This window comes from Leuciscus leuciscus (genome assembly GCF_965113295.1).
Source record: "Leuciscus leuciscus genome assembly, chromosome: 7".
Classification (NCBI taxonomy): domain Eukaryota; kingdom Metazoa; phylum Chordata; class Actinopteri; order Cypriniformes; family Leuciscidae; genus Leuciscus; species Leuciscus leuciscus.
In genome coordinates this window covers 34,096,167-34,108,888 of record NC_138731.1, presented here as the reverse complement: position 1 = coordinate 34,108,888, position 12,722 = coordinate 34,096,167, and the positions used below count along the sequence as shown (strand labels likewise).

The following is a 12,722-nucleotide window of genomic DNA, read 5'->3' as shown; positions in this document are numbered from 1 at the left end:
GATTAAACCAAATACATAACAAAATGGCAAGATATATAGCCATGTAAATTATTTTCCCAAAGATTTAATAAGTGACTATTTTCCCAAAATGAGGGGTTAGAGGCCTCAACTTGCCTTCAACATTACTAATCTAAATGATTACTTTAATACTGATTAGTTTAGTAATGATATGTTTACATTGTAAAAAAGTCTATCATGTACCGTCACTGAAAAAAATTCTAGAGAAAACTGAACACTATTCCTACGACTTCTGACATGGACAATTCTTACTTTATTATTATTATTATTATGAAGGGTCACATATGAAATGAGAATAAAATGAACACATTTTCAAAGTCAATTAGATTGTTTCCTTTAATATTTGATGTTGCATTATATACAAAGTCATTATGTTTCACAATGTGATGAAAAACATGTATATAAAAAAAAAAGTTTTGTCAAAACTGAGGATGTTGTAAGGAATGTGGGCTTGTACCTAGATGCAGAACTTTTCCAGACTAACCTCAAGGAGACCTCAACATGGCCATACTCTTTTCATAAATGTAATAGTTAAAAAATTATGTCCTCATTTACTCACCCTCATGTCATTCCAAATCTTCAAAATATTTTGCAGAAGTCATAGATGTTTTTAAAGACATGAGGGTGAGTGAATGACAGATTTTATTTTTGGGGCTTAATTATCCCTTTGAGTAAACAATGGCAAAATGAAAAAAAATTTCCACATTTCCAGATTGAAATCTGTTAGCTAATATTAATGAATTTTAAACTTAATTCACAATCACTATATCATCTATCCAAGGTGTCAGAAGCTCTGGACAGAAGTTTGTGTTTCTGTGGACAACAATACAGTGCCAAATCTAAAGCTAACATAGTGTTGCTCATCCCTTTATGTTGAACAATGTTAACCTTTTTGTGTCTACCGTAAGATTTAAACATTTCCTGTGTGTATTAGTAGGAGCAGTGCCATCATCACATTTCTTCTTAGATAAATTGGGAAAGTGATCTCCACTATAGCAAAAAACAGTGTAGAGGAGAGGTGTTAAAAAAAAAAAAAAACTGACAAAACACACCTACACAGTATACAGTACATCTTAAAGTACATGTGTCTAAACAATAATCTTATTTAAATCATATGCATTTTCATCACCCCCATCTAGAATGGTGATGGGTGATGTTCTCACTACTGAAAATTCAGCATCCCACCCTGCAGTTTCTGCTGGGTCAAATATTTCAATCACAAAGATAAAACAGCATTGTATACCACACAACTGCATCATGAACTGTTGTTTACAACGATGCACTGTATGATAAAGAATAAAAATGAGGAAAAAAAAAAACTCACTCTCATCAATGAGTGTCATTCTCTGTGATAATTCTTTTAGATAAAGCCAGACCACAATCAGTCACCAGAAATCAGCACAGCAAGGTTTAACCGATGAAACTAAAAGAAAGTTTGTGGTCAGAACCCTTACAATGCAAATATCATCCATTAATATAGCACTCAAGTATAGCCACAGCTCTGAACCTCAACATTTAATTTGCTTTAAAAGTTCACAAAAGTGTTAAGGAACAAAAACAAATTATCTTTACCATTAATGTATTTAAACAAGTGAATAACAATGAATTTTAAAACACAGGGAAAAAATACTCATAAAATGATCACGTCTCTTAACATGTTAAGCGTGGACCAACAGACCTGAACACACCTGATCTGTGATCTAAGCTGCACCCCAAAATCTGTTTTTTTTTTTCTCTTCTCTTCTCTTCCCCACCCCCCACCCTCACTTACTCACAGGTACACCTATACATCTGAGTTTAATCTACCAGAGGTCCTTCTTTATGGTATCAAGAGGCACCATATGTAGTGAAGGTAAAAAGTCTGAAAGCGAAATGTTTCACTGTCAGTCTGGGCAGGTAGACATATTGAATGGCCTAATCTGGTAGTCTATGGTAAAAAAAGGTTCCTGTAGCTTGCAGTTGCTCCAACAACTGACAATTTAAAGATAACGGTCGAAATAAACCACTGAAATGAATGTAGCTTCAAGTGTCCAAATGCTCAAACTCCTGCGAATAAACGCAGTTTCATTTACATGACAGAAACAAGCCTATGGCAGAGTTCATCCTTCATCCTAAATAGGGGCCACAGGTGTCTATCATCAGGATTGTATACAAGATGAAGTAGAAGGACAGCGGGTTACTGCAAAATAGTTCAAATAAAACACAAACAAGAGGTAAATACAAGCAACCAAGATAGAAAACGTTTAAATCAGTTCAAAATGACGGAACATTTACCCGTGTCTCATCATCTTCATCATCTGAAACATGTGGTCGTGCAATACGCATCTCCTCCTTGCTCTCTGCAATCTGTTTACATTTCTAAAAAAGATGATTTGCAAAAAATGAGTACTTGGTTATATATCATATAGTGCTTACAACATATACAAATGTTTATGTTAAAGAGGCTATATGCAACTTTTTCCCCAAAATATAGCCTTTTTATTTGACCATTTATGACTCAAACATCTCCTGATGAGCATACTGACACCTTGTCCGCTCACAGTGGGTGCACCTATAAGCCTGTATCCTATTTTTCCTATTTTCTGTCGGGTCGGATTTTTCCCGCGCTGTCTGCGGATGTGACGTCAAGCGCGTTCATGTTAAACGTTTCAGATCACTCTGCCACCACCGCTAGTCAGCAAACAAACTTAGTTTCTCAAACAATATATGTATTTGACTGTTCTTACCTCTGTAAACATAATGTTGACTTCTTTGCAGCGGATGACTTGTGAAGTGTGCACGTACGAGAGCGAGCAGAAAGGAAGAGCAGTTCCGTTTTTTTGGCCACAGGTGTCAGTCGCGAGTTTAAATTTCAGAAAATCGCATGTAGCCTCTTTAAGAGTTGATTAATCGATTTGTTTACACTAATACAATAACATTCAACAATCTGGGGTCAGTACGATTTTAAAAAAAAAGTTTTAATAGAAGACTTAAGGCCCGTGCACACCGGGATGATTATCGCGTGTGCTTATTCGGCGCGTCTTTGTGTTCATACACAAGCTATTTTCACTGGCAATATGTGTGTAGATAGTTAGATAGATAGATAGACAATATTGTGTGCAATATAATATAGGCTAACAATATTATATTTTCTGCACTTTTTTTGTCATTATAAAAAACATATATATATATATATATATAATAATAAATAATAAATAATATATATATATAAAATGTATTTATTGATAATATCCATTTCTGATAATCCCAGGTTGCTATGGTCACGCCAACGTTTTTAGAGACGTTTTTCGGCGCGTCTTTGTGTTCATACACAAGCTATTTTCACTGGCAATATACTATAATTTCAGCAGCTCCAGGCACGTGAACAAAAACGCTAATCTCATTGGTCGGCCAGTTATTAACGGCGTGCGGCAAACCAAAAAAACTAAACCGAGGGTTTTTTTTTTAAATGACGCTTTTACTCCTTCGCACGTCGGTGTGCATACTTGCATTGGCGCCCTTTGTTTAGTCAAAAGCGTGCGCGATAATCATCCCGGCGTGCACAGCCTTTTATGCTCACCATGGCTGCATTTATTTGATCAAAAATTGTAAAAACAGAAATATTGCAAAATATTATAACAAATAAAACATTTTATTATTATTTTAAAATATAATTCATAAAAAAAAAAAAAAATTTTAACAATGCAATTTCTATCAATTAAATATGCTGACTGGGAGGGGACATGTTCAGTTCACTTAGTTTTGTTATGGCCATGAGATATTAATTTGTGGAAGCGTGATGTCGTGGCCACAAAATAATTTTGTTAAGGTAACGACATATGTCATGGCCACATGAACTGAATCTCGTGGCCTCGAGATCCTATGTTGAGCGAACAACATCTATTTCTCGTGGCCACAAGTTTGTGTAAACATGGGAACCCACAATATTGTCTATGTGTATGTATGTATGTATGTATATATGTGTATATATATATATATATATATATATATATATATATGGAAACATTATCTATCCCACCCCACAGATTTTTTAATCCATTCACTGATTTTATTTTTTATTTCATATTTGTCAATTATTATTTTTATTATTATTGGTTATTTTAATTCATTCTTATGTATTTGCTTTATTTTCCCCTTCATTTCATGTATCTCTTTACCCAATTAATGTTCTGTATAGTATGTTACTTAAAGTTAAGTTTGTAAATGCCCGATCATGCCAAAAACATTTTAATTTACAAATGTATAGATAGGCTACCTTGTGCCCGTGACAATATTCGAATGAAGTTTGAATAATTTGTTATTATTTATAGGGTATATGTTAAAAGAATATTAAGCTAAAAATAATAATAATAAAAAATAAAATAAAAAAAAGTTCTAATCCAAAAGTCTTTTAAATCTATTGACTAATATGTAGACTATTTTCTTTTTGTTTAATATTTATATTTCTATTAATTTTAACACTTGATCTCATCTATTTACCCAATTAATTTTCTGTGTTATCCAATAGTCCTACTTTCAGTACCATATAGCCTATGTTTTGTAAATATTGTAAATGACCGTCAGTCATGCCAATGAATATTTGATTCTATATGAACATTTCTGTAGACGTACTTCTGGGAACGGGAAGTTCACTTAACTGGAATTTAACATATTAGGCTATATATTTCATTTTATTTCAGCTAGTAACCGAGTGGGTGGAGAGTGGGTATATGTATATATTATGCGTGTGTATATATATATATATATATATATATATATATATATATATAAAAAGATCAGTGAACGAATTTAAAAGGCAGTCTTCTCTTAGTGTCGTCAACTAAGTGAAACAAACTACTCCACCCACCCGGTCACAGTAATTAAATGGACTCATGCTGAATAAAAGTATTAATTTAATTAAAAAATACAAATAAAATCTTACTGACCCCAATATACATGCATGCATACATAATCTGATTCACTGAGCAACAAAAACAAATCTCACCTCTGTGAACTCCTTGATGCTAATGCTGTTTGCTTGTTGAGCTACTTTCCTCTTCACCTCCTCGATACTTGCCAGATTAGGTGTGGGTGCTGGAGGGGGCTTGTTGGTAATGGTAGGAAGGGGAGGCATCGGGGGCATAGAGGCCAGGGCACCCATGTTTGACAGAGCAGCGGTCATGGTTGCTGCAGTCATACTTGCCACGGCAGCGTTCATCGTCATGTTTGGCATTGCAGGCATACCTGGTATACCCATGGGCAGATTCATAGGTAAATTGGGCATGGGCAGTGGCAGAGGCAAAGACAAGGGGGTTGGAGCTGGGGTTGGCAGGGGTAACTGTAGAATTGCCTTCGGCTTGAGACTTTCAGGTATGGGCATTCCAGCTTTAGCACACATTGCAGCGGCATTAGCCTTCGCAATCTCCAACAGTTGATCTTTATCTGAAGGGAGAGGTAATTAAAGTTATTTTGATGTAGACAGACATTTCTTGCTATTAATTTGAAGTTAATATATTTTATTCATGCTAACAAGAAGGGGGAGCCAAGCAAAAAGCATATTTACCTAGGTCAGTGAGACGCGGTGGCGTCTTGCTAGAACTGCGCCGAGATCTTGAGTTGGACCTCCTCTTACGGAGAATCAAAATTGGGGAATGGCTTGGTTCACGTTTCCATCGATCTCGTCTGTCAAAAGATCGCCCTCTAAATGCTGGTCTCCTCCGGCGTGACACAGATCGTGACCTTCTGGATCGTGACTGACGGGCCCTTGACCGTGAACGAGATCTTCTTTTTCTAGCAGGGGAACGTGACTTGGACCTCCTTTTTCGAGCTGGTGATCTAGATTTTGACCGTTTCCGCTTGGGGGATTTTGATTTCGAGCGCTTTGTCCTTGTGTGAGATTTAGACCTTGATTTTGCCCTTCGATTGGCTGATCTTGATCGTGATCTCCTTTTCCGAACAGGTGACCGAGACTTTGTCCTTTTTTTACGACTATGTGAGGGAGACCTGGACTTGTGTTTTCTTGCAGGAGACCTTGACCTCCTCTTGCTGACAGATTTTGACTTGGACCGCCTCTTCTTGGTGGAAGAAGCTGATCTAGAGCGCTTTCTTTGAACAGGTGACGTTCTGTTGGAGGACTTCGATTCTTTCACTGTATTTGGTGAAGGTGATCGTGAGCTCTCTGATCGATCATCTTCATCTGATCCTGCAGTGCCATGTTGAGGAACTGGCTCTGAGGACAATGATCTAGATCGGTTTAGTCTTCCTTCACATTCAGAGGGATTTTCGGGCTCCACTATTATTTTACATTGTGTGTCACATTCTGATGATGTTACGTCTTCATTTGATGGCTTTTGCACAGATGTACATTCAGTAGTCACTGGTTTCCATCCACCTACTGTCCCTTTTACTTCTAATTTTTCCTCCACAGCATCCAAAACTTGAAGTCTAGTCTCTGAGGTTTCTTTTAAACTCTGATCCTTTAAGGACTCATCTTCTTTAGTGGGAGATTTAGAGTGTGCACTCTTAGTAGGGGACATACTTCTATCTGATGTTTGTCGCTCCCTGGAAATGGATCTAGATCTTGATGTGTTTCGCTGTGAAACTGACCTTGACCGTTTACCTTTTTGCTTTTTATCCATTCTTAATTTTGGGGATTCAGACTTTGAATTATGTGAGGATGACCGTGACTTTGATCTTTTACGTCGCTGAGGAGATACTGATTCTGACTTTGTGCTATGAGGGCTCCTAGATTTTGACCTCCTTTGAGGGACTGCAGGAGAACGTGACACAGAGGACCTGGAGCGTTGAGGGGACCGAGACTTAGTTCGACGTTTTGGGCTTCTTGAACCTGATCTTTTACGAATGGATCTTGATCTGGATCTTCTGTTTCTTCTCATTTGGGATCTAGATCGTTTAAGGATCACAACGGATCTTGAGCGTGCTCGCCTTGCTTTTCTGACAGATCTAGACCTGGACCGCCTCGTCCGAGAAACAGGTGTCCTCTTTCGAGAGCGAGACCTTGAGTGTCTTCCTCTCCGTAGAGATCTAGACCGTGATCTTGAGCGTCGATTCTTCCGTCGAGAAACAGATTGTTTTGATCTTGAGCGTGAATGTCTTGTTCTTCCAGTTGACCTAGATCTTGAGCGATGACCACGCCGTGGGGACCTGGTCCTAGATCTTCTTGTCTTTGTGCGAGACCTGGAGTCAGAGCGATACCCTCTTCTTCCAGAGAGCGACCTTGACCTGCGTCCAGCTTTCTTTGTCACTTTAGATGGGGACCGTCCTGATGGAGACCTTGAGATTCTTCGTTTTGTTCGATCCTTCCCACCAGAGGCAGACACAGACCTGTCCCTTGAAGATGATCTGTCATTATGACGTCCTGATTTACCCGTTGATTTCTTTGGGGTTCTGGAGCGACTATGTTTGGATTTCTTCCCTTTACTGTCTGAAAGCGATCGTGACCTTGACCTGGAGAGGGACTTTTTTTTCTTTTCTTTCTGATTCCCATTTGCTTCCTTTAAGATGTCCTTCTGCACAGCTTGCTCTTTGTGCACATTCTCTTGCTTAGGGATGATATCAGGAAGTTCTTGAGCTTTACCAAAACTTTCATGTTCGCCAACAGCTTCCACTGTTATGTCCCTCTCTGGAATTAGTGCATTTGCAGGCTCAGGAGACATCTTTTTTCTCCCTCCTAGTTTGAAACTTTCTTCTTCACTGTGATCAGAAGTCATATCTCTCTTTTTATCTTCCAGTTGGAGTGTGCCATCTTTAAATTTGTCACTTGGGACTTTAGCTGCAGTAATAGGTGCCTTCTTGTCCAATTTTAAAGACTCCACCTGCATTTTTTGTGATTGTTTGGAGTCTAATTCCGATTCTGACCCTGACGCTGAGCTACTCCCCGATCTTGAGCGAGAGGAGGACTTTTTCTCTTGCTTTTCCTCCTCTTTCCGCTTTCTTTTTTTCTTCTTTTTCCCAACACGGTGTTTTTGCTTTTTAACCTTGGCATCAGCTTCCACATCACTTAGGTCTGTAAGGACATATAATTGTAATTTTACTCTTCAGATTAAAAGTCTCATTTAATTCACAGTAAATTGGTTTAAATTTGAGCATACATATGTAATAATTTGCCAGATTGTCTGTTACTCATTGTACTGACGAGAACATATGCATATACCTTCTGTACAGTTTTTTGTAGCATCAGTCTCAGGGTTAGATAAGCCATCTTTTTTAACACTGTAACAAAAGAAAATACTTAATTTAATATAAAAGAAACAAAGTATCAAGGGGAAAAAAACACACAATGTTGCCAAGCAACCAAACAAAATCTCACCTTGTTCTTGTTCGGGAATCTCCATCTGACTCTACTCCAGATTCAGAGCTACTGTCTTTTTCCCCCTTACGCTTCTTACGTTTCTTCTTACTTTTGTGTTTCTTATGTTTCTTGTTTTTCTTTTTGGGGGTCTCACTCCCATCCTTAACATTAATGGCTTCATTTGGAACAGCAGTCTCAGATGGCTCATCATCTGTGTGGTAAGACACAATGTTTACAAACATATTTATTTGAACATAACTACAGTATGAAATAAGTTATATAATATTCTAACAGTTTTAAGGAAAGTTATATTTAAAAGTTATATGACAATTCAGACTTTACCATCTCTCTTCGTCAGATAAATCACATATGGTACTACTGAAAATGTTTGAATATATGAAGACATGGAAAGCTCTCACAATCTTTTACTAACAATCATTTCGCCATGATCAACTTTCCACGTTTTAACACTGCGACGCTATAAAGGGCTAAAACTTAGTAACATACCAGGACCAGTGTTCACTGCACTCTCCATTTCAAAAACTGGTTTAACTGATTCCCAATCTCAATTTCGGTAACAATTTGTTGTCTTTGCACCGTAAATCAGGACAAAACGCGTTGACCCTCAGTTTTCACTCTGAAAGGAAAAACAAATACATAACCAACTTTAAGGGATAGTTCATACTTAAATTGTTCCAAACCTGTTTGCATTTCTTTCTTCTGCTGACCATAAAAGATGATGTTTTGAAGAATGTACAGTTAATGGGTAGGCTATGGGAGAAAAATACTATGGAAGTTAATGGCTACCATCAACTGTTTGGTTACCCATATTCTTCAAAATATATTTTTTTGCCTTCAGCAGAAGAAAGAAATTCATTCAGGTTTAGAACAACTTGAGGGTGAGTAAATGACAGATTTTTCATTTTTGGGTTAACTCTCTCTTTTACCTTACTCATAGCTTACTGTTCAGTCTAATGTAAGCTATAAACATGCATTGTCATTAAATATAGCTTTATTAAGGTAACAGGGATTTGATGCATCTGAGAAGCCTGCACAACTTTAACAAATATATAAATAAAAAAATAAAAAAAATAAAAAAATTGCATGGCTCAAGAAAAAAGATGACTGATCATAAACATGTTTTATGCAAACTTTTTGTTTACTGTGATACATTGTTGTGAATATTTCTTATGTCACCAAAGGAGTGTGATGAGATTGTCACCACAGCAAAAATGATTTCTTATAGTCTTGGGAGGCATCAGTTTGAAAATTAATCAAATCACCATGTGCCATTATTTATAAGTGTTAACACTTATAAGTGTTAATAAAGTTATAGCGTCATAAATATACAGATTTTTTTAAATGCACCCAGAGAAAATATTGGAAGTACAAGTACAAATTTGAATGGCTGGGCCAAAAACCTTAAAAAAAAAACATATGTGACTAATATAAAGACTGAAAGTATTTATTGGACCCACTAGGCTGAATACATAGAGCTTCTTTGCACTCAATCAGGGCTGTTGCATAATAACATAAGCCTGGCTGGCAAATCACTTTTTGAATCACAATTTAAAAAAAGACGGCTTTTGAACCATGCAGTGAATCAGGTCTAATTCTTTATATAATTTATGATGTTGCAGGAGGGTACTGAAACAGCATAATGGATGTGACTAGGATAGTAACTATGATAATAGTGAATTAAATGCATCTCTCAACTGAGGGTCAACTTAATATCACTAGCATTGTCTTTCAAACAAATTACCTCCAAGCATTACACACATTTACCACGGTACCACCATTTTATTTAACCACAGTTTCACCCAAACTAACATAAATACTAGGCCTATAGTTATGTTACTGTAAAATCACAAGGGGAATTTTTATTTTAATTATTTTTTATCTGTAATATATCTGTTTGACTTGTGGCTAGAAGTATATTCCCCATGAAAGTGTCCAATTTTAATTGTATTACATACAAACTATGGCTTTTGTGGCAAATTTAAGTGGACTATGTTACCACACTCAATTACGACCCATAACAAAATCTAAAATCTTACCATCGTAACCATAGTTTGGCCCCAATATACTACTGTAAAAATCACAATAAATTAAATTAATCTAATGTAAATGTGTAAAGTGCCTTATCCTTAATTTTAGATTAGCAAATATTGCATTTTACTACATTAAAAGAGTGCTAGAGTTAAGCATGCTGACTAGCTTAGTGTTTGTTTGTTTTTTAACGCCATGCCAGGTTTTGTGGATATTTTCATGGTTAGAAATTTATGGTAAAACTATCAGGTTTATAGAATTTATTTTTTGCTAAAAACTATAAGGCCTGCTGGTTTCACAGACAGGGCTTAGATAAGCCAAGATTAGGCATTAGATCAATTTAGGACATTTATAATTGTGCCTTAGAAGAAAAAAACATTACTGGTGTGATGTGCATCTTGAGACAAAACAATGGCACTGACATTTTAAGTTGCTTTCAGTTACAACAGCTCAAACATGCATTTTAGTTTGGGTCCAGGCTTAAGCCTTGTCTGTGCATTTAAAACCTTGTGTCATCCAGGAAAGGCATATTCTGAAACGGGTTTAAAAAATCTGGTCCCATTGGTTTGAGAATTACTAGCTTAGTGAAGAGATTGAATGAATTAGGCATTTATATTTATTGATTATATTTACATATATTGTTTTGATATTATTCACCTCATGAAGAGACAACAGTTTTATGAACGTTTAACTATATAATATATAGATATATAAATAGGTTATAATACATGGAAAACCGAATCGATGCAGGACATACAATATTCTTACTATTCTAGAATAGCGACAATAAAGGCATTGGCGGTATACAGTATACGTACGGTATACAGATCTGGATCTTAAGACATTGCAATAGCGAAATATTGCAATTAAGACAACAATCTTGGAAACAATGAGAAGTTCAAATATAGCCTATATATAGGCACACACACACACACGTATATATATATATATATATATATATATATATATATATACACATAATACATATATATGTGTGTGTGTATTATATGTGTGTATATACACACACACATATATATATATAAAATATTTTGTTAACGGGATGTAAACATACAACCGACAGCAGTAACTAGCAGCAATTTAGAATAGAGAATTCCCAGTATAATATAGTTTGGTATTCCCATAATATAGATACCCAGTCGGTGGTGTTTTTACAAACAGTTAACGTTACTCAGTAATTATTCAAATAGTAAACGTTACTACATTAAAACAGTGCTATTAAAAGAGACGCAGATAAGCACGCCGACTAGTACGGTGCACGAGACATGACGATTGGTTGTTTTGATATTAATCACCTCATGATTAAAAGACACAGTTGTAAGTACGTTTTAATATAGACACAAGATAAACATGCTTACTGTTAAATGTATACGCCTATACTATTTCTTACGTGATTGTTTTCGCGTCGTTTCAATCAGAAGAGACTCAGAATGGAGACTCGTCACCCGCGCGGCTAACTCGGCACGCGCATCCTACAAAGGGTAACCCAACATGCGTGTTCTGCAAACTGCGTAGGCTGCTCATTTACAGGTACTGTATAATTCATCTGTTTGGTTGGATACTATTACATTACGTGTGCGCAGAAAGTAGTTACGCGTCGAAAAATGCTGTTGGTTGAGCGTTTCGCGGAACACGCGGACAAAGGCTCGTTAGCTTGTATTAGCTTAGCATCACACTCGCAACAAGCTTTACAACAAACAAACCACGCGCGTCTGTATAACAGCTCAGTCATTTCCGTCATATTCTTAAAGCAGACATTATTTTTGAGAAATATTTCACCCACTAACACTCACCTGTGTTGTTGACTTCTTGATAGGTTTCAGTTACGAAACCACGAGAAAGTTGCTCGCTGTTGGTCGCCATGACATTTACAGCACAGTCAGTCCGCCAGTATCCCAGAAACGCATGAAACAGCAGGAACCCCAAGACTTCTTCGCTTGTCTGTTGCTTAATCTACAAGCATAGAGCGGCATCTAGTGTCATTTTACTGAATTCACATTCACACCAGATTTCCTACAGATTTTGACCAGTTACCGTAGCGATAGATAGATAGATAGATAGATAGATAGATAGATGTAGGTGAAACGAGAAAAATTAGTATATCGTGCAAAAGTTCATATATTTCAGTAATTCAACTTAAAAGGTGAAACTAATATATTATATAGACTCATTACATGCAAAGTGAGACAAATTTCAAGCCTTTATTTGTTATAATTTTGATGATTATGGCTTACAGCTTATGAAAACCCCAAATTAAAAATCTCAGAAAATGAGAATATTGTGAAAAGGTTCAGTATTGTAGGCTCAAAGTGTCACACTCTAATCCAGCGTTTCCCAACCGGGGTGC

At 36.5% G+C, this 12,722-nt stretch overlaps 1 protein-coding gene across 1 annotated transcript; it reads right to left on the bottom strand.

The window, feature by feature from the left end:
- Positions 1-336: 336 nt before the first annotated feature.
- Positions 337-12,326, bottom strand: sona (SON DNA and RNA binding protein a). Its single transcript, XM_082175942.1, has 8 exons — positions 12,169-12,326; positions 8,816-8,945; positions 8,327-8,519; positions 8,171-8,229; positions 5,561-8,023; positions 5,003-5,439; positions 2,293-2,376; positions 337-2,197 (listed from the first exon to the last, which is right to left on the bottom strand). The coding sequence occupies exons 2-8, from the start codon at positions 8,841-8,843 to the stop codon at positions 2,195-2,197; spliced, it is 3,267 nt and encodes a 1,088-aa protein (XP_082032068.1). The 5' UTR covers positions 8,844-8,945; positions 12,169-12,326; the 3' UTR covers positions 337-2,194.
- Between the last annotated feature and the right edge of the window lie 396 nt (positions 12,327-12,722).